The sequence below is a fragment of the Crotalus tigris genome, unplaced genomic scaffold (genome assembly GCF_016545835.1).
Source record: "Crotalus tigris isolate CLP2741 ecotype Arizona unplaced genomic scaffold, ASM1654583v1 scf7180000019147.1630427, whole genome shotgun sequence".
Lineage (NCBI taxonomy): Eukaryota > Metazoa > Chordata > Lepidosauria > Squamata > Viperidae > Crotalus > Crotalus tigris.
In genome coordinates this window covers 1,338,660-1,363,569 of record NW_024097401.1, presented here as the reverse complement: position 1 = coordinate 1,363,569, position 24,910 = coordinate 1,338,660, and the positions used below count along the sequence as shown (strand labels likewise).

At 40.8% G+C, this 24,910-nt stretch overlaps 1 protein-coding gene across 6 annotated transcripts in view; it reads right to left on the bottom strand.

The window, feature by feature from the left end:
* The window catches only part of GBF1 (golgi brefeldin A resistant guanine nucleotide exchange factor 1), a 123,038-nt gene that overhangs the window by 50,079 nt on the left and 48,049 nt on the right, over positions 1 to 24,910 (bottom strand). For 2 of the 6 annotated variants that reach the window (XM_039360044.1, XM_039360042.1), the window contains exons 10-22: positions 22,333 to 22,550; positions 21,315 to 21,483; positions 20,523 to 20,734; positions 20,277 to 20,375; positions 19,674 to 19,868; positions 16,682 to 16,862; positions 15,760 to 15,897; positions 14,907 to 14,995; positions 13,278 to 13,480; positions 7,600 to 7,723; positions 5,253 to 5,378; positions 4,313 to 4,395; positions 3,332 to 3,568 (exon numbers count right to left, since the gene is read on the bottom strand). In XM_039360044.1, the coding sequence (XP_039215978.1) occupies positions 3,332 to 3,568; positions 4,313 to 4,395; positions 5,253 to 5,378; positions 7,600 to 7,723; positions 13,278 to 13,480; positions 14,907 to 14,995; positions 15,760 to 15,897; positions 16,682 to 16,862; positions 19,674 to 19,868; positions 20,277 to 20,375; positions 20,523 to 20,734; positions 21,315 to 21,483; positions 22,333 to 22,550 (2,074 nt within the window). The remainder of the gene's footprint in view (positions 1 to 3,331; positions 3,569 to 4,312; positions 4,396 to 5,252; positions 5,379 to 7,599; positions 7,724 to 13,277; positions 13,481 to 14,906; positions 14,996 to 15,759; positions 15,898 to 16,681; positions 16,863 to 19,673; positions 19,869 to 20,276; positions 20,376 to 20,522; positions 20,735 to 21,314; positions 21,484 to 22,332; positions 22,551 to 24,910) is intronic. The other 4 variants (XM_039360046.1, XM_039360048.1, XM_039360043.1 and 1 more) reach the window with 3 other exon arrangements.

Genomic DNA, 24,910 nt, shown 5'->3' with positions numbered 1-24,910 from the left:
AATAATAATAATAAAGTTGGAAGGGACCTTGGAGATCATCTAGTCCAACCCCCTGCTCAGGCAGGAAACCCTATACCATTTCAGACAAATGGCTGTCCAGTCTCTTCTTAAAAACTTCATGTTGGAGCATTCACCACTTCTGGAGGCAGGTTGTTCCACTGGTTAATTGTTCTAACTGTCAGGAAGTTTCTCCTTAGTTCTAGGTTGCTTCTCTTCTTGATTAGTTTCCATCCGTTGCTTCTTGTCCTGCCTTCAGGTGCTTTGGAGAATAGCTTGACTCCCTCTGCTTTGGGGCAGCCCCTGAGATAATGGAACACTGCTATCATGTCCCCCCTCGTCCTTCTCTTCGTTAAACTAGACATACCCAATTCCAGCAACCGTTCCTTATATGTTTTAGCCCCCAGTCCCCTAATCATCTTTGTTGCTCTTCTCTGTACTCTTTCTAGAGTCTCAACATCTTTTTTACATCGTGGTGACCAAAACTGGATGCAGTATTCCAAGTGTGGCCTTACCAAGGCATTGTAAAGTGGTATTAATACTTCATGTGATCATGATTCTATCCCTGTTAATGCAGCCTAGCACTGTGTTGGCTTTTTTAGCAGCTGCAGCACACTGCTGGCTCATATCTAAGTGATTGTCCGCTAGGACAGATATGTATCAAACTGTGATTATTCAAATCAAGCTGACTTGGTTTCAAATAATACATGTGCATTAATGATGGTCAAACAGATATAGTTTAATTGTGGATTAAGCACAATCATCATTGCGGCGATAAAAAATAAGGTGATATTCAGAAATACAACTCTGCCTGCCACAAGCACTCAATTTTCATTCCTGCATATTTATTCATATCTGTGTGTTTACTGGAGGCAAATAATGTATCATCATCATCACCAACACCACCGCCACTTTTTGCGTGAAGTGCATAGGACAGCAAGTTTCTTCCAATGAATCCTATCTATGGCAGTGTCTTCAGCAGCTACCCATTTGATGTTCACTGTCTTTAAGTCATTTTTAAAACATTTGATGCCAAGTTTGCGTGGTCTACCCCGCCTCCGCTTTCCCTGTGGCGGCTCCCATCATACAGTGTTTTTCAGGTACTGACGTTCTGGCAAATGAAGAATACGGCCAGCTAGGCGCATTCAGCGCTCTGTCACAATGGCCTGCAACTTCCTGGATCCACTCCACTGGAAAATTTCCTCATTGCTGACACGATCACACCAAGTGACACTCAGAATTCTTCACAGGCAAGGTAGATGAAACACACTGAGCTTTCATGCTGTGCCTGCTGTTAATGTCCAGGTGTGTTACCGGTGTAGATCGCTGTTGTTACAAAAAATGTTTTATAAAAGCTGTAACTTGGTCTTCTTATCTATTGTTGGAGCTGACCAAGTAGGCCGAAAGCACTAGTGTCAGAACTGCCAATTTGGCCATGGATCCTGGGGGGAGGAGGGAGAAAGGGAAGGGAACGGAGAGTGAATGCTTGAGGGAAGTGCCAAAGCCTTTACGGTCGTTTCCCTGGGAGAATGCCGACATGCATTGATTGGACAATGAGACCAGCAATGGGAAGAAACTGGAGGGCGGGGGGAAGTTAATTGGAGAAAGTTGGTGTGAATACTCAATTCTGTCCTCACAAACAAGGCCCCATCTGTGGGATGCAGGCAACACACAAAATCACGCACCCTCCGGTTCACGGAAAAACCTCCCTCCATGGAACCGGTCCCTGGTGCCCAAAAGAATGGGGACCTTTGCCATAGGGCACTTTTGGCGAACCTATGGCACGGGTGCCAGAGGCGGCACTCAGAGTCCTCTCTGTGGGCATGCGCGCCGTTGCCCTAGTCCTAGGCCTTCAGCTGGGTTTTATAAAACCTTTTCGCTTTAGGCCGCCGCCGCCGCCATATGCAAAAAAAAAAGGGGGGGTTCAAGCAATCAGTCAATTTCAACTTCTCGCAGGGAAAAAAAAGATCTTGCAAAGTTGGAATTGATTGATTGAACTTTTTAGTCCCACCCAGTCTGCCGTTACGACCGCAGCCACGCCCACCCAATGGGCCAAGCCCACTCAATGGGCCACACCCACCCAATGGGCCACATCCACCCAATGGGCCACGCCCTCCCGGCACCCCACGATACGTAAGTCGGTTTTGAGTTGCAGTTTGGGCACTCGGTCTCTTGTCATAGGTCATACTGGAGGTTGGCTGATTCAAGGTTGTTTTTTTTGTTTGTTTTTTGAAGTGTTCTATCTATTTCATCTCTTGGTCTTCATTTGTGAGCAAAGTTTTCCATTCTTATTTTTAATAGGAACATCAAGACCTCCTCTTGCGTTGGTTAGATGGCACATAAAACTATATGGTTATCTTCATATCATTCCTATCTACTGCCTCTTGTGCCTCAGTGCCCTTGTGTTCCAGCCATTGGCTTATCAGCCCGGCAACTCTGCTTAATGTCAGTCCAGGTCTCTGTATTTGTCCTCTGCTGCTATTCTTTCAGTCAAAGTCCCGTTGATGTTTCACAATCCTGGGTTTGTCAGTGAGTTTTCAGGTATCATCTTTAATCCACTGTTCTGTCTATGAAGCTTGATGTTGCCCTACTGTTGACATAGCCTGTTTAAAATCTGAATGCCCAGATTGATGGACACAAACATGGCTTAGAACATGTCCTAGGGCAGGGGTAGGCAACCTTGGCACTTTTATGACTTGTGGCTCAGCTTGGAAACCTCTCCCTTTCCCCTCAGCGTAGCTGGCTCAGGAATTCTGGAAGTTGAAGTCCACGAGTCATAAAAGAGCCAAGGTTGCCCACCCCCGTCCTAGGGCTACATGGTTCAACTATAGAAATGAAAGATAATGGTGAACACCTCACCTTATTCTGTGGTATGAACAATCTATGTATTGGGAACACCTATTTTAAACATAAGCTCATTCTCAAGGCAACATGGCACTCTCCTGGTAGTTTCACAAGTAATAAAATCAACTATGTATGTGTTTGTAGGCAGCGGTACTTGGCATTGCTTGATGTATGCATCTACCAGGGTGAGATATGAATTCACACCATTACCTGGTCATGGCGTCACTCCTACACAGGTTAAAGAAGAATACAACAATGCTAAACAAGAAATTGTTGTGCAGTTCCAATTTACATTGACCAACAGTTTTCAATAACTACTGCAAGGCAGCATAGTCATCAAAAACCAGTGGACACATTTTAAACAGGCCATTGTTAAAAGCTATATGTCTTTATGGAAAATATCAGCACGCTTTTCTTGACATCCCAGGTTTTTGGTCAAAATAAGGATATGGTACATAAAATAATTTTGTAGACTGTGAAGGAGAGTTACCTGAAACCAGAAATAGTCTTCTGGATTACTGTTTCATCTAAGCTTTTGTCAAAAACGTAGGAAAGTGCTGCAACCGTAGGTCCCCAGGTCATGGCAAAGAGGTCGTGATCATAGCTACCAGGTGGAATATGCAGAAAAACTCCTTCTTCAGTGGCTCCACGGTGCAACAACACACTCCATACATAGTTTTCTTTTACTAAGCCTGTCTGCTCATCGGGCATCACAATCTCTTCATTTCTATCAGAGATGAATACAGAAACATTAAATGATCAATTGTTAAGATGCACCGTAGCAAACGTGCTAGGTTTTTTTTTTTTAAATTATTTTTTTATCTCCTTTTTCATATATAACTTCAAGTGGCAAATATATCTATATCAGTGGTTCTCAACCTGTGGGTTGGGACCCCATTCGGGGTCAAACGACCATTTCACGGGGGTCGCCAAACAACGCAGTCCGCCATTTTTTTCCCCCTTTTCCTTAGCTGTGCTATTCCCTTTTATTCTGTTGGCTTTTGAAAGCTAATAGAATAGACTCTCTTGAATAGAGTCTAATTCTATTGGCTTTCAAAAGCCAATAGGAACTGTCCAGGCTGTCTCTGCCCTGCTGAGCCCGCCAAAAGTCCCATTCTGCAAATGGTGCTGCACCAGTTGAGTAGTCCTCGACTTACGACTGGTTGAGTAGTCCTCGACATACGACCGGTTGGGGGGTCGCGGCATTAAAAAGGTTGAGAACCAGTGATCTATATTCTGATTTCTTCCTATTTTTCCCACAAAACCACCCTGTGAGGTTAAGTTGGGTTGAGAAGCTGTGAATAGCCCAAAGTCACCCAGACAGTTTTGGATGCCTAAGGCAGGACTAGAACTCATTGTCTATTGGCTGCTAGATAGCCCTTTAGCCGCTATATCAAACTGATTTTTGTTTTTTAAAAAAATCAGATTACTCTGTTAACTCTCTCCTTCCAAGGAATTAATTTATACTTACTTGATAGCATAATATATATCTTCTAACATGTCTTGGTCAAAATCTTTGCCACCATTTACTCCTTTCAGATTCTTCCGGAATTCCTGTAGGGAGCGATGAAAGTACAGCATTACTTTCTGATAAATTCTGAATGCTGCAAATAAGCTTGATGGTGACGTATTTTGAATACTTTATTATGAAATTCAGAAGCAACACATATCTTTGGAAGATTTTGAGGTTGATTTCTAAGCTACTGCAATTCAAAGGGGAAAAAAAGCATATAAAAACAAGAGGAAAGGATCCTCTGAAAATGGAGCTCTGGGCAGATGTGGTAGTTTTCTTTTCCCTGCTGAAAACAGCTGATTTTGCTATCTTAGCTGGCTCTTGGATGCCAAAATGTTCCCTAGATTGAAACTCCAAGTAACTCAGATGACTCTTCAATAGGTAAGGAGGGCCGGAGAGTTAGTTCTCCATCTTTTCCTATCAGTTGTTCAAATTTTTAAGCATGCCTCCAAATTTGAATTTATTTTCTTTTCTTTTTGCTTTACATTTTAAGAGTTAAACATCTGGTGGAATTGCCGAACTATCCTTACTCCCTTACCCTTTCCTGGATTATAAAAATGAAATTTTTATTCTTTATTACTGCTTTTTTTTCTGGAACAACAAAACACTTTTTTTATTGCAAGGAAGTCAATGGCAGAAAGATTTTTTTTTTCCTACATAGTGAAAATAATCTGATTTACACTGGACTCCTACGGTAAGGAACTTGTTTTATCCCTTTTTATAAGAACTTTATTTTACTATATTCTATTTTTAAATATTTCCCTGGTCCTTTTATTGAGAAAAAAAGTAGGAACAAGGAAGCTGAGAGTGAAAATATAATCTCTAATAAAGCCCAAGACACCAGAAAAAAAAATCAAAATATCAGGTAAGCAGATTCTACAAAGAAGAAATATCTCACCTCTAATGTCATAGGCACATTCTGCTTGCGAACATTATGATTGTGCTGGTCAGTGTTTAGCATGATAATTGCATAGGCGAGAGCAAAACAGGCATCACCATTAGCAAATGGAGTCCCATTTGATTTCTGAAAAGAGAATGAGAATGGAAAGCAGATCCAATATAATGTAACTATAGTTACCACAGTTCCGACAGATGAAACTCTTCAACGTTCGAGGCATTGTTTACCTTAAAGATTCTTTATTTGAGAAGCATAGCATCGGCAGTAACGCAGTCAAAGCCAAAAACCGGATTCCCCTCCCCTGGGTACATAGTATCAAAGCACAATTCCCTCCTCCAATTAACAGTCATAAATCACATTCTCCAGTTAGTTTGAAATGCAGGCTCTCCCTCCAGTTCTCCAGCCCGCCAATGCTTATCATCTCTTATTTCATTAACCTTGGTTCTCACACCAAGTCCAATATTATTATGTCTATCCAAACTCTCATGCACATTCCTCCCCCCCACCCAGCATCATCTAACTCTAAAAGGAAAACATAAGAAGAAAATGGTTGAGTTCCTACTGTTGTCAAAGCAAAAACATTCAATGTTAGCAGCATTGACAATAGTATTGTATATAACTAAAACGAAAATGACATGAATTTAAGCCATCCCCCTCTGAAAATAAAGAGTAAATAGAAAATTGTTTATAAATCCAAGCAGGACAACAAGGTCCTATGCGTTGCTCAAATTTCCTGCCTAGGTTTGGCATTCTAGAATTGCCAATTCCCAATAAAATCAATTTATTTGATGTATTGCCTCCTACTAAATTTGTATATATGACTCAACTGCAAATGTGTATGCATACATGTAGGTATGTATGTATTTACTTATCAAACTATGTTTATGCATGTTTTTATTTATTTAACCAAATTTACAAGGCTGCCCATCTCACAAAAAGTGGACTCTGGACAGCGCTCAACAATATTTAAAACAATAAATATATTAAAAAAAATTATTAAAAATATAAAACAAACAGCATTAAAATATAAAAGCCAAGTCTCAGAGCCACTCAATTATATTTGCCTTTAATTTTTCCCTCTTTTCCTTTCTTGCTTTTTGCCTATGTATTTTTGGGGCTCGCCTTACTATTGGGGGAGGGTGCTTGCAGGGGAATTATTATCTTGGAATTGAAACTTGGGAAAACCTGTTTTTGTTTTTGTTTTCCTGTTTGTAACCAAGAAATTGGATGATAGTCATGTTTACTAAGGTGCAAGGATAAAGGAATATATTTAGGTTTGCAGCAATATTATTCTAAGTTCAATTGAGTTCTATGTTCTTACTTCCAGGTATATAGAGAGAAAACTTCTAGTCTCATCCAGCTCTTTTTATTGCTTTCAATGTTTGCTGCAGACAACCTCATATTTATGTTTCTTGTATATTTGTTTACTTTTAACAATACTTTCCTGTGTTATTTCAAAGAATATAACATTTTGACCCCCCCGACTCCATACACACTTAATTTGGGGGAAGAAAAATTGAGTCTAACTTTTGAGTAAATATCATGTTGTTGTTGTTGTTAATTGCGAAGTCGTGTCCGACCCATCGCGACCCCATGGACAACGTTCCTCCAGGTCTTCCTGTCCTCTACCATCTTCTGGAGTCCATTTAAGTTCACGCCTACTGCTTCAGTGACTCCATCCAGCCATCTCATTCTCTGTCGTCCCGTTCTTCTATTGCCCTCAATCTTTCCCAGCATTAGACCCTTCTCCAGTGAGTCCTTCCTTCTCATTAGGTGGCCAAAGTATTTGAGTTTCAACTTCAGGATCTGGCCTTCTAAAGAGCAGTTGGGGTTGATCTTTTCGAGAACTGACCGGTTTGAATGCCTTGCAGTCCAAGGGATTTGCAGGAGTCTTCTCCAGCACCATAGTTCAAAGACCTCAATTCTTTGGCGCTCAGCCTTTCTTATGGTCAATACCCAATCCCAATTCATACCATTTTTAGCAGATGAGTGTTTTTGTTCCAGTTTCTCCTGTTATATTATTTCTACTTCATTTTATCATTTACCATCTTGCTGTTAAGTATGGGATATTTTTCAAATAAAAAAATTAACACAAAATTTTAACTTATAGTCTGGTTTGTTTGATTTTTGTTGTGTTTTGGTAACAAATCATAGTTCACATATGAATTCAGCCACTGTCAAAACTTCCTTCCCCACAAATAAATAAATATAACCTGACCAAAATCGGTCATTTTTCCCCCCACAATGATGAATGTATAAGCCTAGAGAAAACCATTCTTCGTTCCAATTCAATTACTTAATATATTATTTAAGAACAAAGCTATAGATAGGGCAATTCAAAACATACATGCCAGTGTTCTGTAAAGGCTTCCAATAACCTATGAATCACGGGAGCTTCTCCTGGCAAACGAAAGGCTTCTAGGTAGAATCGTAAAGCTTCATCTAGTCGTAAACCTTGGAAATGGAAAGTCCTGAAAAGAAAACACAAAATCAAGACAACCGTGTGGAACAAAAGAACTATTAGGTAGATCTACATCACAAAATTATTACAGATAGCCGTTTGACCTATAACTGGTTGTTTATTATAGTCTCAATGGGCTCTGAAAGATACTTTATGACCTGTAAAGCAGAGGTCCCCAACCTTTTGAGCACCAGGGACCGATTCTGTGGAAAGAGTTTTTTTCACGGACCGGAGGAGGCGTGGTTTTGTGTGCTGCCCGCATCCTGTGGATGGGGCTTTGCTTGTTTGTGCAGACCGGTTGCTGGCATTCCGCAGCCCGTAAAGCACTTCTTCTGGCTGTCACAAAACACTGTGCCCGGGGATGGGGGGGGGGAATGTTTGGTCACATGACATTTCAGATATGTGGCAACCTACTAACATTTACCACTGGTTGCCAAGTGGTCTACAATCATGTGATCACTATTTGAAATATTTTGCATTGGCTTCCCCAGAAAGTCAATAGGAAAGCTGGCAGGGAAGGTTAGCAAGTGAAGGAGATGTTGGATTCGAGGTAATAGCAATAGTAGTAAAGTTGGAAGGGACCTTGGAGGTCATCTAGTCCAACCCCCTGCTCAGGCAGGAAACCCTACACCATTTCGGACAAATGGCTGTCCAGGCTTTTCTTAAAAAGTTCCAGTGTTGGAGCATTTACCGCTTCTGGAGGCAGATTGTTCCACTGATTAATTGTTCTCACTGTCAGGAAGTCTCTCCTTAGTTCTAGGTTGCTTCTCTCCTTGGTTAGTTTCCACCCGTTGCTTCTTGTCCCGCCTTCAGACGCCTTGGAAAATAGCTTGACTCCCTCTTCTTTGGGGCAGCCCCTGAGATATTGGAACATGGCTATCATGTCCCCCCTCGTCCTTCTCTTCATTAAACTAGACATACCCAGTTCCAGCAACCGTTCCTTATATGTTTTAGCCTCCAGTCCCCTAATCATCTTTGTTGCTCTTCTCTGTACTCTTTCTAGAGTCTCAGCATCTGTTCCCTCAGTGTGCGAAGAGATTTCCCCTCCCCTCTGTGCAGGGATGGGAAAAATTCTCATGTGCACTGAAGGAATGGTGCTCAAATCTGGCAAAACTCCCATGGTTCTCGTGATCGTTCATCCTGATGGGGGCAGGGAGAGAGCCCAGGCCTCCTGGATATGGGGGGGATGTTATTGCCTGGGAGGTCTATGCTGACTCTCCAGCACTACACTATATGTCTGTTTAACAATCACAAGTGGGAGAGCCAGAATTGCAGTCATTGAGCAAAGCAGTCACAATGGCATCTCGCTTCCACAATCAAGATTCTGGATCCAACTGTTGTCATAAGTGGAATGCTGAACCTGTAATGCTAAGCATACGTTTTATTTTCTGACATTTATTTTCAATTATTTGGAGAACTATGGCCTACTTTCAGAGAATGGCGGAACATGACAATAAAAATTCTACTGAGAAGATAAAGTCCTTTGTCCATGTTAATACTTAGCCAGTTTGGTCAGTTCTCATCAAAATCTGTATTTTTAGCACAAGAGGCAACAAACAGGTCAGTTTATAAAATGATCTCTCCCACACACCAATTCTGTCAAAGGTGATTAGGAAATACAGAGTTCCATACAATGAAAACGGCAAGTCTACTAATTTTTAGGCCCTGGTTCAAAGAACTCCAAAAACACTGGAAGGCAAATCTGGCAGCCTCTTAAACCAGTTTTTTTTTTTTTAAATCAAATTATGGATATGAGCCTGAAACCTGCAACAAATAATGCTGAAATATCATCCACCTTACATCAATTAAAATTTTACCTTACAAAGGTATTAATTATAATGAGACAATGAACTGAATTTGGTCTGAGGGACAGGTTCCTGGGTATTACTATCCCCACCAGCAAGAGAAAGAAACACTACCTTTCAATATAATTTATATTAATTCAAGGAAAGGTGAGCAATGACATCCATCTCTTCCAGCTGCAGGGAAAAAAAGCCAAGGCTCAGAACACTGTTTCAGTCCTGCTGATAATACAAAGTCATTCTCTCTCAGCTCTTTTTTCTTGTAAAATGATTTTCTTGTAAAAAAAAATAAGAAAAAAGTCAATGTCAGCCATCCCAACTCAGATGAGTTAGAAAAGACAGACTTTCTTGTCAGCGTAAGAATACTTTACTAAAGAGTACAGAGAAGAGCAACAAAGATGATCAGGGGACTGGAGGCTAAAGCATACAAGCAACGGTTGCTGGAATTGGGTGTGTCTAGTTTAATGAAGAGAAGGACAAGGGGGGACATGATAGCAGTCTTCCAATATCTCAGGGGCTGCCACAAAGAAGAAGGAGTCAAGCTATTCTCCAAAGTGCCTGAAGGCAGGACAAGAAGCAACAGATGGAAACTAATCAAGGAGAGAAGCAACCTAGAACTAAGGAGGAATTTCCTGACAGTTAAAACAATTAACCAGTGGAACAACCTGCCTCCAGAAGCGGTGAATGCTCCAACACTGGAAGTTTTTAGGAAGAGACTGGACAGCCATTTGTCTGAAATGGTATAGGGTTTCCTGCCTGAGCAGGGGGTTGGACTAGAAGACCTCCAAGGTCCCTTCCAACTTTATTATTATTATCATTATTATTATTATTATTATTATTATTATTATTATTATTATTATTATTATTATTACTACTACTACTACTACTACTACTACTACTACTACTACTACTACTACTACTACTATTTATAAGTGGTTATATAGAGAGAGAAGCGAAGCCAGATCTGACCTTTTCACACCCGAAGTGTGAGATTAACTATTCCCTTCTCCCCACTAGAGATTAGAAGGCCTGGGGAAAAAAACCTTGGAAAAATTAGGAAAAAAACAGTTTCTTTTCTGTTTTTTCCAGAAAAATTGGGGAAAAAAAGAAAGAAACGTGGAGTACTTTCTTTTACAATGATAATATATCTGTGGCATGGTATTCGAACTATATGACATGAAGACCTTAATGACAAATTTCTGAGACTTTTTCTAAAGTCTTAAATTATTGCAAGTTCTCTCAGCTAAAGACAAGCAAAATCCTGGAATACAATTGCTACTTCTCAGTGCAGTTCTCAAACAAGAAAAATGCATTTGTGCCACTAGGAGGCAGTAGAACAAAAACTCTTATACAAAGTCTTCGAGAGAACCGGATACCTACGGAAACTTCATCCAGGCATCTCTACACACAAACAATACAAACACCCAAAGCAACACAACAACTACAACAGAATAACAAGGACCAAACGAATCCCAATTCCCTACGTACAGAATGTTTCAGAGATGGCAGCAAGACTACCACACGCACAGTAGCCCACAAACCAGCCCCAACTCTCAGACATATTGTCAAAACCTAAGGAGCAGATAGCACCCACACCAATTTACATCACACAAAAAGATATTTAAAGGCCAGTGCTCTGACAGATGAGCACAGTTCAAAGCGCACTGAAGGTGTCCCCTTGAATGGAGATGAAACGCTTGCAGCCAAATCGCCAAGCTCAGAGATCAGACCAACAGCCCAACATATGAAGAAGGTTTGCGAGAACTAGCTACGTCTAATCCAGTGATTCTCAACCTTTCTAATGCCGTGACCCCATAATACAGTTCCCCATGTTGTGGTGACCCCCAAGTGGGTGTGGCCACCAATAAGAGGGAGTAGGACAGCTAGGGAAAAGGGAAAAAAATGGCGGACAGCGTGGTTTGGTGACCCCCGTGAAATGGTTGTTCGACCCCAAATGGGGTCCCGACCCACAGGTTGAGAACCACTGGTCTAATCTAACAAAGAGAAGGACGAAAGAAGAAGGTGACGTGATATCAGTCTTCCAATATCTGAGAGGAAGTCACAGAGAAGAGGGTGATGACCTACTTTCCTAAGCACCTAAGACAAGAAATAACAGACGGAAGCTTAACAAAGAGAGATCCAACCTAGAATTAAGGAGAAATTTCCTGAAGGTGAGAACAATTAATCAGTGGGCATGGCTTGCCTTCAGAAATTCTGGGTGTTCCATCACTGGAGATTTTCAAGAAGAGATTAGACAGGCATTTGCCCGGAATGATCTATGGCAGAGATGGCGAACCTTTTAGAGACCGAGTGCCCAAACTGCAACCCAAAACCCACTTTATTTATCGCCGGGTGACAGATGGGCGTGGCTGTGGTGGTCATGGCATGTGGAGGAATTTGCACGTGCAGCAAACTGCCGTGCATTGCTCCCCACAAACCTCATAACCTTTTGATACCCTTTGTCCCAAGGAAGCAGCCAAAAGATCACCCCCTTTTGACTTAATATCTTACCTACCTAAATAATAAGTTCCCCCTTATCTCTTCCTGTCTTTATCTCTTCTTGTCTTTATCAGTTCTTTCTCCTTTCCTAATTTACCTGTATTTGTTTTACCTGCTCTCAACAGGTAATGTGTTACTAGAAAATAATTGCTTATATGAAGGAATTTTTCAATTACTTTATGTCAACAACTAAAGGTTAAACTTCTAAATGTAAAATGTCAGCAGTTAATGGTAAAGCCGATGTATGTAAAAAGTATATAAAAAAGAATAAACTCAGAGTTGGAGAAGCTGTGTGAAGATGTGTCATGCAGCTTCAAACCTCTGCCCAAGACATGCCTGAGTCTTTTTCTTAGCATCGTTACAATGGCAGATTGGGTGGGTGTGGCCAAGGTGGGCGTGATCACCTCGATGTTGCTCGTGGGGAGGGACGCCTGTGGGGGCCAGGCAGGGTTGGGGGAAATCCAGGGGGTCTCTGGCAGGTGGGGCGGTGGGCAAGAGGCTCATCCTGCGGGGTGAGATGAGGCAAGGCAAGGCAGGGGTGTCATTGTCACAGGGCGAGGTGAGGCAGGGGCCGGGGTGGCTGCTGCCTGACACCATTGGTCCCTGCACAGAGAGGCCAGCGAGCGCATGGGTGCTGGGATGCATCCGGCCATGTGGGACCTCGGCCAGTTAGCAGGCAGATGGTTGAAGAGAGATGGTTGCCATTTCCGGGGCATGGTGCGCGTGCCCACAGAGAGGGCTCTGAGTGCCACTACTGGCACGCGTGCCATAGATTCGCCACTACTGGTCTATGGTCTTCTGCTCAAGAAAGATGTTTTACTAGAACACCTCCAAGATCTTTTCCAACTCTCTGACACGAAGTTCTAAATTCTAAGCTCAATGTTAACTCACAAGATGATTATGGGACTAAAACAAGAGAGGCTCCCATGTATGCTATCCTGAGGTCTCAAGAGTAAAGTAAAATATAAACACGGTAACTAAATTATCTAACTATAAAGAGAAAGAGCTATACTGTTTTAGAATGAACAGCTGCTCTATTTCACAAAAGGTAAATTGGTAAGTTCCAAATTACATACATACATACATGCATACATACATACATACGTACATCCCCATAAAATAGCACAGCAAGCATAATTTCTAATTATTTCCTAGGTCCTTTGCAATTTTATAATTGTAGGAAAATCAACCAACCATTATTCCCCATTCTAGGTTTCTCTTAGCTTGCTTCTCTCCTGTGTTTAAAGAAACATTTCTACTCACCTGACAAAACTATCGAGCAAATCGACATTTTTTCGATCGCTCACAAATTCCCCAATCATTTTCTTGTCCAGTCTCGGATTTTCTCTCAGCCACTTGCCCACTTGATTGTTATCCATTGGGGTAGACAAGAGATTTTTCTCCTGAAGAAGCTGTATTCCTTTTTTTGGCTTTTGGTTGAACTGCTCTGAGCCACTTATCAACAGCTTTAAAAAGTCAAACGAATGAATAGATTGAGTTATACTTTATAGTGAGATTGCTCTTATACAAATCATAGGCCAGTGATGGGGAACCTTTTAGAGACCGAGTGCCCAAACTGCAACCCAAAACCCACTTATGCATCGTCGGGTGCTGGGTGGGTGTGGCCCATTGGCTGGGTGTGGCCCATTGGTTGGGCGTGGCTGCGGTGGTAACAGCAGACTGGGTGAGACTAAAAAGTTCAATCAATCAATTCCAACTTTGCAAGATCTTTTTTTTTTCCCACGAGAAGTTGAAATTGACTGATTGATTGAACCTTTTTTTTTTTGCACACGGCGGCGGAGGCCTAAAGCGAAAAGGTTTTATAAAACCCAGCTGAAGGCCTAGGACTGGGGCGATGGCACGCGTGCCCACCGAGAGGGCTCTGAGTGCAGCCTCTGGCACCCGTGCCATAGGTTCAGCCCCACTGTCATATTACTGTCTGTACAGAGAGTATGTTCTTCTTTAATCTTTAGATCTGGAGACCACTTTTAGACCTTATTCCATACAATCAGTTTTACATTAGTAAAATTCAATATAGTCATTTTCTTACTTAGCAGCTACCATGTTTAGCAATGATTTAGAAATACATTGACTAATGTATTTTGACTAATGCCCACACTTACACCACTTTCTATGCCTGATAACAGTACATGGTGGACTAAGAGTAATGCTGCATGAGAGAACTTTAAATCAGACAGCAGCAACCAAGTGATCTTTGCAGCATCTCTCTCTCTCTCTCGCTCGACTCTTTCTTAAGAAACAATTTCACTTCCAATTTAAGGAACAGTTTGCTATCACTCTTAATGGATTTTTGATGACACTAGGACTGAAATGATAATGCTTTATGGATTTGTTTATAGACAAGAGATGGGATGGGGAAGAAGAGATCATTTATTGCATATTAAGAGTATGTGATAAACTAATAAAATTGTTTATATTTGTGATAAGGCGGGAAATCACTTCTTTGTATGTTTTTTTCTTTATTTATATTCTTGTTTTTCTTTCTATTTCTCTATTTATCCTTCCTTCTTTCTTTTTATTCTTCTACAAGTAGTCCTTGCTTACCACTTCTTTGTTTAGTGACTGTTTGAAGTTGGTGCTAAAAACGTGGCTTAAGACCAGTTCTCGCTTATGATTATCGCAGGATCCTCAACAGTCACGTGATCATGATTTGGGCATTTGGCAACTGTTGCACATTTATGACAGTTGCAGCATCCTGCAGTCACATGCTCTCTGAGGAAGATGGGGGGTTAAGAATGGCATATTCAGATTTGATCCCCCTTTCTTCTTTTATGCCTATATATACTATTGTATTTAAGAATGAACTCCACATCTTTACTGTATGCATAATGGCCATATACATATAAATGCTTCAGAAACAACATGCCATACCTTTTTTTTATTCTTAATCATGATCAGTTCTTGTGTTGTAGGTAGGAAGCAGGAAAATCGAGTAGGCTTTCTCGGGACGACCTTTTCTGCTAAAACAAAATTTGGCTGCTTTTACAGTAGAGCCTTTCAAATAGCTCGCATTGCTGATAATAATCCATGAAAACAATTTTAAACTTCACAACCCAGCAGTGCTGCACTTTTTTATCGGCCACAATTCTGACAGAGATTATTAGTTAACAACAAAAAAAAACAAAACAGGATCTTGAGATTCAGCTGTATATATTAAAATAGAGAAGGGACAATACAAAAAAATATTTGCTAGAATTTTGCGGTAGAAACACAGTGAAGTCCCAACCACTGAAAAAAGGATGAAAGGGATATATAGCAATATACTATGTATGGGATAAAACACCAAATATACCATACATACCAAGAGCCGAGGTGGCATAGCAGTTAGAGTGCAGTACTGCAGGCCACTTTAGCTGACTGTGTTCAGCAGGTCAGCGGTTCAAATCTCACCGGCTCAAGGTTGACTCAACCTTCCATCCTTCCGGGGTAGGTAAAATGAGGACCCAGATTGTTGGGGGCAATGTAAATATATATATACATTGCTTACTGGTGTACACCGCTTAGAGACTGCTTGCACTTAAAGCGGTATATAAGTCTCATAAATAAAATAAAATAAAATAAATACATATATATGGTACACATATATACCATACTAATATATGAAAAGTCCCCAAATCATTCACCAGTCTTATTCACAGCCAACTAGAATGAGGTACGACAAAACCAAGTGCATTATTATTTATATGCTTCACTGTTCCCCTATTAAACTAAAAATCAAATTTACCTGTATCTTTTTCCATATCTGAATTCACACATTCTTGCTGTTTCAAGTGGGAAGTCACCAAGGAGTCATTATTCAATGAACACGTCTCCGGTAATTCTGCAGTGGATGATTTAAGTTTTGTTTGCAGTTCTTCAGAAACTATAGGATAAGAAAAGTGTCTGTCTGTCTGTCTATCATCTGTTTTTGTAGGCCACATATTTTTATGATTCTCAATGGCTTACAATGCATAAAACTAAAACTAAAAACATCCATAAAGATACTGGTGAAAACAAAAAGCAATTCGAAGCATTAAATAATGCTTGTAACAGTGGTGGCGAACCTATGGCACGCGTGCCAGAGGCGGCACTCAGAGTCTTGTCTGTGGGCACGCGTGCCATGCCCCGGAGATGGAGAGGGACTGGCCCTCGCTGCCTTGGCCCCACCCACCCAGTCTGCCATGACCACCACAGCCATGCTCACCCAGCACCCGGTGATAAATAAGTGGGTTTTGGGTTGCAGTTTGAGCACTGGGTCTCTAAAAGGTTCGCCATCACTGGCTTATAACAATTATTGCTATTATTAGCAATCACTGCTACTCAAATGCCCTCTTAAAGAGGACTTATCTTTATTAATTTACAAATGAGTAATGAGGTTATTAACGTTCAAGTGGGTACATATAACAAAAGGCACTCCCTCAAATATTGGTGTCCCAAATGTGTATGTCCCTTGCTAAATTTGACTGCAAAATTAAAAATGAAAGTAGACCTTGAACGGGAAAATACTACCATAGACATAAGAAGGTTTCAGAGTTCATAGACGTAATTGCCTATCGACAATTACGACGGACAACATGGAACAGAACAATTGTTGCCTACAACAGGGTCAAGAGTGACAAATGTCACCATGTGGTTAAGAAGAAGATATCAAATAAAGGATTTCTCACTTGCTTCTCTGATGTTATTGATAACTTCTGTATTTGGTTTTAGTATTTCTTTCTCTTGCTGATAGATGCCCCTGAGTACTTTGGCTTGGCATCGTGCTTCAATCTGATCGGTCACCGTCAACAATGCTTCAAGTGAGAGCAAATGAGTAGTGTACAGTTGTCCAGAAACAGGAAAAGCATTCTGAAAAATCAAGCATAAATAAGGCTATATATCCAACTGCATATGGAAATTTACATAAAAGCTTCTATTTAACTTAGTTCTACACAGCTATTCAAGCCTTCATAACTTTTTGCCATCCTTAAACCCAAGTCCCCCCCCAAGATTAGGTTTTTTTGTATCTTAAAACACTGTTGACTCAGTACATAAAGCTAGGTTTCTACTCAGAAGATTTTACATGCTTTGTGGGGGAATATACGCTTGCTGGACTATTTACATTAATATTCCTAGCAGAAAAATCTGAAATACGGGTAGTCCTTACCATACAACCATAGTAGAGTTCCTATTACGGTTGCATGTTGCATGTTGCAAGTGAAGCATCTCGCTTAACGATCCCCCAACCCTGCTCTCACCACAGCAATCGTTAAACTAATGTGCAGGTTATTAATTGGAGCACGGGATGCCTCAGGAGTGGGGGGTCCCCTTGCAGGCCTAGTACAGGCCAAGGGCCCTCTGTCTCAGTACTCCAAAAGCCTCCCGAGACATCTCTCCTTTCACATACTGTGCCTTGGAGGGATCCAGGCCTTTGCCCGTTCCTACTCGTTCCCAAGCCTTAGGCCTGATTCCCACCTCACCGGGCCACATACTCTCCTCCTCACTGACCTTTTGAAGAGCTCTGAGGCCTTCCAAAGCGTTGGAACGAATTGCTGCCCTGCTGGGCAAGTTCGTTAAGGCAGCAAAATGGAGGGGTTTCTCTTGTAGCTGCCCACAGGGGCAAAATGGCAGCTATTTCTGGATTGCTGCCATGAGGCCCAATAACAACCCATTCCGTTTTGCTGCCTTAACGAACCGGCACAGTGCTGCAGAAAGATTCTAGAAGGCAGCAAAGTGGAGCAGCGTGTACCATCGTACAATTCCAGAATCACGCCATGCGGCTGAGCAATGAAGTAACCCATTCTAGCACTATGGAAGGCTTCAAAGCTCTTCAAAAGTTAAGTGAGGAAGAATGGTGGAGCCTATTGGAGTGGGAATCAGGCCTAAGGGCCAGGGTGGGGGGGGGGACGGTAAACGGGGTTGCTGCAGTGTCCCTATGGTTGGTTGCAGGTCTAGAAATTCACTGCAAATTTAATTTACATTTGTGGCTAGGTATTCCCATCCACAGTGAGACTGTGAAAGAATCTGAACTTCCATTACTTTCTATTAGATCAGTGGTTCTCAACCTTTTTAATGCCGCGACCCCCCAACCGGTCGTAAGTCGAGGACTACTCAATCGGTCGTAAGTCAAGGACTACTCAACTGGTGCAGCACCATTTGCAGAATGGGACTTTTGGCGGGCTCAGCAGGGCAAAGACAGCCTGGACAATTCCTATTGGCTTTTGAAAGCCAATAGAATTAGACTCTATTCAAGAGAGTCTATTCCATTGGCTTTCAAAAGCCAATAGAATAAAAGGGAGTAGCACAGCTAAGGAAAAGGGGGGGAAAAATGGCGGACTGCGTTGTTTGGCGACCCCCGTGAAATGGTCGTTCGACCCCAAATGGGGTCCCAACCCACAGGTTGAGAACCGCTGTATTAGATTTTATACCGTCCTTGATAAAAAGTGAAATCACAGTAGTTAGGAATTCCTCATGTGATATTCCCAGTTCCAAACTTTCATATTTTGTCCAAGAAAACAGTAAGGATAACATACTAAATAGTACACACCTAACCAGGTAGGGAGATTTTGTCCTCAAGTGTCAGACTGACTTTAAAGAAAGCATTCTGGAAACAGCATGCCAGTGATCAGAATCATAGTCCAAAATGATTTTTTTTTCCTACGCACAGACCTAACATCTATTTTCTCTCCCCCATAAACAGGATAAATTCAAGCATACATTATTGCAGTTAGATTTCAAAGTATTTCCACCAACAATCATGGTTAAGTTTTAAAGCCTGATTATAGTATGAGGTACTGTATTTTTCTGAAGAAAAGGTACGAGACTAGAAATGGCCATTCCAACTGAATTTCTCTTCAGAAAATGTTCCTACCTAGAGTAAAGATTTTATTTTTAAAAAAAAAAAATAAAATTTTTATTAAGTACAAAGAAAAAAAAGGATTAAAAACATTGAACATGGTAAATCGTCTTTGACTGACATGTCAGTCCATATTGTACATTAATTACATAATATACCTATATACAACTATACATTTCTAGTGTCTATCTCAGTTTATCTCTTTACTGTGACCTCCATTGTTTTCCCTCCATCTATAAAATTTATTCCATATTTGATAAAATTCTGTTTCTTCCTGATTTTTTAATCTTTTAGTTATCCTATCTAGTTCTGCGCAATACATAATTTTCTTTATTAGTGCTTCCCCACTTGGTACTTCCATTGCTTTCCACTTTAGAGCAAATAGTATCCTTGCTGCTGTGACCACATGGATAATTAAATATGTGTCCTCTTTACTTACATTTTTCTCTAGTATTCCTAATAGTAATGTCTCCAGTTTGTATTGAATGTTTTGCCTAGTCATTTCTATTGCCCAATCCCAGACCATACGCCAGTACACCTGTGCTTCCCTACATGTCACGAAACATGAAAAAGGTGCCCTTTTCTTTTAGAGTAAAGATTTTAAAAAGACTCTACTTAAGGTTCTGAAGCATTTCTAGACTATAGAAAAGCTTTGATCAGGTTATACAGTGAATGAGCAAGGAGGGTAGAACTTGTGAGTCAAACTGGGAACTTCTGCAGCCTTTTGGAGAAGTTTCCTAGATTTTTCCTTACAAAATAAACATGGATTATTATTTTGCGCTTGTAACTGTACTGAAAACTCCAAAGAAATTCTTCTTCAGGACCTTGGATAGCAGCTTGCTGAGATCTTCAAATAGGTTAGCGCAGTAGTAGTCACAGTCATAGTTAATGTAGAGTTCAGTTACAAAGCTAGGAATCCTCCATAACTGAACTATGGCCTCCAGGGCCATCTCCTTCATTTCATAAATCATCTTGGGGCTTTCCACTGTGATGATCTCCATCAGTTTCTTGATATACATCTGGCAGAAAGATACAGGATATACTTCAGTTTATAGGATATATACGTGATTGATATATATAACACGGGTGAATATTATATGTGATACTTTCTTTTCTTGGTCTCCACTCTTACTTTTCTATTCCAGGCTTTGCAACTGGAGTTTCAAAACAAGGATACATGTTGATTATAAAATGTATCATGATAAACAAATACATTAGAATAAAAGAACACAAAAATGCCCAGCATATGAAGCCAATCTCATTGTACACATGTTGTACTTTGACAATAAAGGTTGATTTGATTTGATTTGATTTCTAGTGAGCATTTTAATGATCCAGAATATTTTTTTTCAAAACGTCCCCAGACCTTCCCCCCAAATGGGAATAATTTCTTCCAAAGATTAGGTAACATACTTCAAGAGGCTCACCTCCAGCTGGAATTTCAGATGCTCTCTCATTTTCTCGAATAAAAGGAAACAAACCCGTAGGGAAGCTGAATATAAATTGAGCCGCTCCATGTTCAATAACTGGAAATGAATGGAAAGTTCAAAGATAAATGAATATAAATAAATCTATTCTTTCCACCATTCCAATCTAAGCTAATTATTCCAAAATGATTTAACGTACAGGCCATACTTTTAAAAACATGAGAAAGGTATTGTGTTCATGCTTACTTGAAAGAGATACCGACATAATTCTTCTTTTACAAGTTCTAGGAGAGACGGGCAGTTTGCCACACACGTCAATTCAAGAGCAACTGTGAGTAGCTGTAGACCCATGTGGATCATCACCTCAGAATTGTGTCGGTCGTGTGGATTAGTGAGGGAGATGAGGAAACGCAGCAGTTCACGAATACAGGGCAATCCGTAAGGGACTAATGTTGTTCCTTGAAAGAGAGAACACGCAAAAACATTGCAACTATGGCACTCCAGAGCAGCATCCTTCCAGAAATACATTATTCTTGATGGTGGCAAATTAATGGTATTTGGATATTTTTAATGACATAGGACAGTGGTGGCGAATCTAGGGCACGCGTGCCAGAGGCGGCACTCGGAGCCCTCTCTGTGGGCACACGTGCCGTTGCCCCAGCCTCGCCTCCCCCCGCGACCCCCTCACCAGCAGCCCCCCTGGAGGAGAGTCGCCCCCGAGAGTGGCCCAGGCGGAGCAGCGCAGCCAAGGACATGGCAGCCAGACAGCGTAGACAAGACTCTACCTTCACACCCCATCGTGCACAGTTGATGCTGTGGGGCGTGGGCAGAGGGCGTGGCCGCCATGGCACTGCTGGGCTGCCTGGGTGATCCGTGAGTGGCCCTGCGGGCAGGCGGGCTGGGGGCCGGAATGGGGGCGGGGCAGGGGGGTGAAGCAGGGGCGGGGCCAGTTTTGGGGCACTTGGTCTCTAAAAGGTTCGCCATCACTGACATAAGATGAAAACCGAAATTACTATTACATTTTCTCAATGCACTCACCCTCTTTTTGAGAACACTGAGTAAATCGTACTCCTCGAGGGTTTACGTAGTCCATGTCATGAATTGAAACAGAATCTGAGTGTTCAGTTACAGAGGTGCACTCTTCAAGAACCTCTGGGATGGATTCTACGGAGGCAGATGGAGTCTTTTCCCTCTGATGATATTCATTCTTTAATCACAAAGATAATAAGGCAGAAAATTAGCACAGGCTAATATTGCTACAGGATACAAGTCTTTCCATATACTACTTCACTGACATACATAAACCATACCCTAAAAGAAAAAAAATCAGTCTTCCTAATTAAAATGACTCAGCTGCGGCTTGCACCTACAACAGCAGCAAATGATTTTCTGTTTCTAACCACTTTAAGAATAGTAATATATTCAACGGTAAAAGCCTTTTCAAAGTTTAAATTTCAACTTCCACCAATCTTGCCAAAGACGAGAGAAACTGGAAATGATATTCTTAAACATTTCACAGTCATCCAGTTTGCCTATAGTCTGTTCAAAAATTTATGTAGGCAATTTGTCCCAACTGTAAAACTGCTCTTCACCTTAAAAGATTTGTGATATTCATAATCCAAACCAGTCCAAATAGTGTAAGGTCAGTGTTGAAAAATAATTCTGGTAATACAAACTATGCTTGAGAAGACCTAGCAGATATTAATGTTTGAAATACAGTGGGGTTTTTATTGTTTTTAATTATAATAATTATTCTGCAAGTTTCAGAAAGTGTTTCAAATTCACATACACAGAAAACTATTTTGCATCTTATTACTTTTACACTTATTTACAGGGCTACTCAGAAAATGCAGTGATGTATCCATCACTCTATTATTTTTGTTTCAGCGTCTTTTAGCTAATATTAATCATCGTTTTCACATGCTAATTTCTTAATGGACTCTTCCTTTTGGTTTAGAGGGGAAATTAAAACCAAGCTACTTAAAATTACATTGTTGGCTAACTGAATAAAATAAAAGTACTGTTTGGTCTGCTGAGCTGTAAAAGAAATTCATACCTGTAGTTCTAACTGCTCTCTGGCTCTAAGCTCAGTTAAGGGCATTGTTGTACTGATTCCCAAAGATTTGACAAGTTGTAAATCTGTAAGATCATCCTTCGAGCGAATTGGGGGAGACAACTCTACACCACTGTCAGTGACAGGACTAACTGCAGAAGATACGTTTTCTGAATTTCCAGATGAAATTGGAGAAGGGACATCAGTGACACTGTCCTCACCTATGAACAATAAATAGCAGCAATGTTAATCATATCTTTATTTATAGTATAGTGTCTTCTTTCTATTTTTTTGTATCTGGTACATGCGCACCGTTATCCATTATTTCAGGTACTATAACAAGGGGTGGCCTACCTCACTGGAATGAATTAAAACAGCATTCACTTCATAAAAGACTTCATTGTCTTTTATTTGTACCTCAAGATTAATGACTTTATGTATCAACAGCCAAAGTCCTCACAGAAAAAGGCATGAAATCCCGGCTTCCCAACTCCAAACATGTAACTTTGAAACTCACAAACTTATATAAAGCAGAAAATTTTGACCCCCAAAAATACTGCATGAAAAAGACATTCTGAAAAATTAAAAACAGAATATTTCTAGTCAAATCCAGATTAGAATATTTACAGAATTCCTGTCCAAGTCTGTCTACGTTCTTGCACAAATGTTGATTTACATGTGTATTCTTTTAAAAGCATTTATGTTGAAGCTCACAACTCATGTAGTAAATCAGGTATGAAGTACCCAAGGAGCAATTCCTGCAGGCCAAAAAGATGACTCAGAGAGTAACTGAGACTTTTTCCAACATCCATTATTCCTGAAATTGCTGTACAATTCTTGGAAACAAATGTGTTTGGCTTAAGGACTAGCATTCTAGTCTATATTCCTATATTCTATTATGCCAACTTATTGTGTTAGGTCGTACATCTTCTACAGACATTATAAAGGCAAAAATCATTGAAATTATCACAAACTTTCTGACATTTCTGATCTGGTGAGAGAAAGTCTAGGTTGTAGACAGAGACAAAAGTGATTCATGTACATATAATATATATGAGATGTATCTTCTTAAGTAGCCCTGATATCAGAACAAAGTTTATTTATTCGGAATGTTCAGCGGAGAATTCCAGCGTATATCAATTCAATTATTTGATTTTTATCCTGCCACAATCTTGTAACTCTAGAGAATTAAGGTGTTCAGACAGGATGAAAAAAGACAATAAAATGTTTCCAGACTTCTGAAATTAAATAGGAGAAGACCTTTTGGCTGTTTTCATTTTTATAAAACAGTTTAAAATGTTTCACTTCTGTGACAGTTATTCTCGCTGACTTTTATAACTAAAACTATCCTCAAGCAAATGTTAATGTCTTCTATAAACTATTAAGAGTACCATGAAAACCAGTGACATGTCTTAATATATTTTCCACTTCTCCCCCTAATTCACTTCTATACTGATTTTATCCAATTATACACCTCTGCCCTGACAAATTAAGTGATGTTGTGAATGTCTTATCCCTGTTTCTGGAGGCTTTGAGGATCTGGATGGGGAACAACAGGCTTCAGCTGACTCTGGGTGAGTCTGAGTGGCTTCTGACTTGAGGTCCACTGGTTCAAGGACTATGCCATCTTTGGTGCTGGATGAGATTGCACTGTTCAGACAGGTCATGTATGCGCTCTGGGGGTCTTTCTATACTCACAACTCCTGCTCAAGGAGCCCGGTGGCAGTCAAGGCTAAAACACTTTTGCACACCTTTCTCTTGTGCTCCAGTTGTGACCATTCCTGGATCGGCAGGCCCTGCTTAGTCACTCATGCCCTTGTCACTTCCAGATTAGACTACTGCAATGCAATCTACATGGGGCTGCCCCTGAAGAGAATCCATATATTAAGACATGTCACCAGAAATTTGTTTGAAAATTCAATAAATCCACTGTTGCCAAACACTGTCACGGTCAAGGAGACAAAAAACATGCTGAATGGCTCCAGTCTCTCCAGGTCTTAGATCACCAGCTCCCTTCCTATTGCCAAATAGCTGACCAGCCCATTGGCGATTTCTTTGTGACCTGTGATTACCATAATTTCCGGCATATAAGACAAGTTGGTGTATAAGACGACCCCCGACTTCGGAGCCGATTTGCATGCCTAGAAAGTCGTCTTTTATGCCGCAAACTACCGTAATTTCCGGCATATAAGACGACTCGGCGTATAAGACGACCCCCAACTTCGGAGCCGATTTGCATGCTTTAGAAAGTCGTCTTATATGCCGGAAAATACGGTATTTTTAATGTATTAATGTGTCCCATTTCCCTCTATGAAGACCTAGTCTAGACAACAATGGCATATGTACTGATACCCATTCCACTGTGACTTTTATGGTTATAGAATCATTGGAACCTCTTTTACAGTATTTGTTCACCTTACTGACTCATGACTGTTGTGCAAGATTTGCTACTCAGCCATATTATGATTGTCGTGCAAGGTTTGCTACCCAATCATATGCAGATGATACAACAGTGATGGGCCTTATTCAGGATGATAATGAGGGCGATTACCGGAAGGAGTTAGAGCAGTGGTTCTCAACC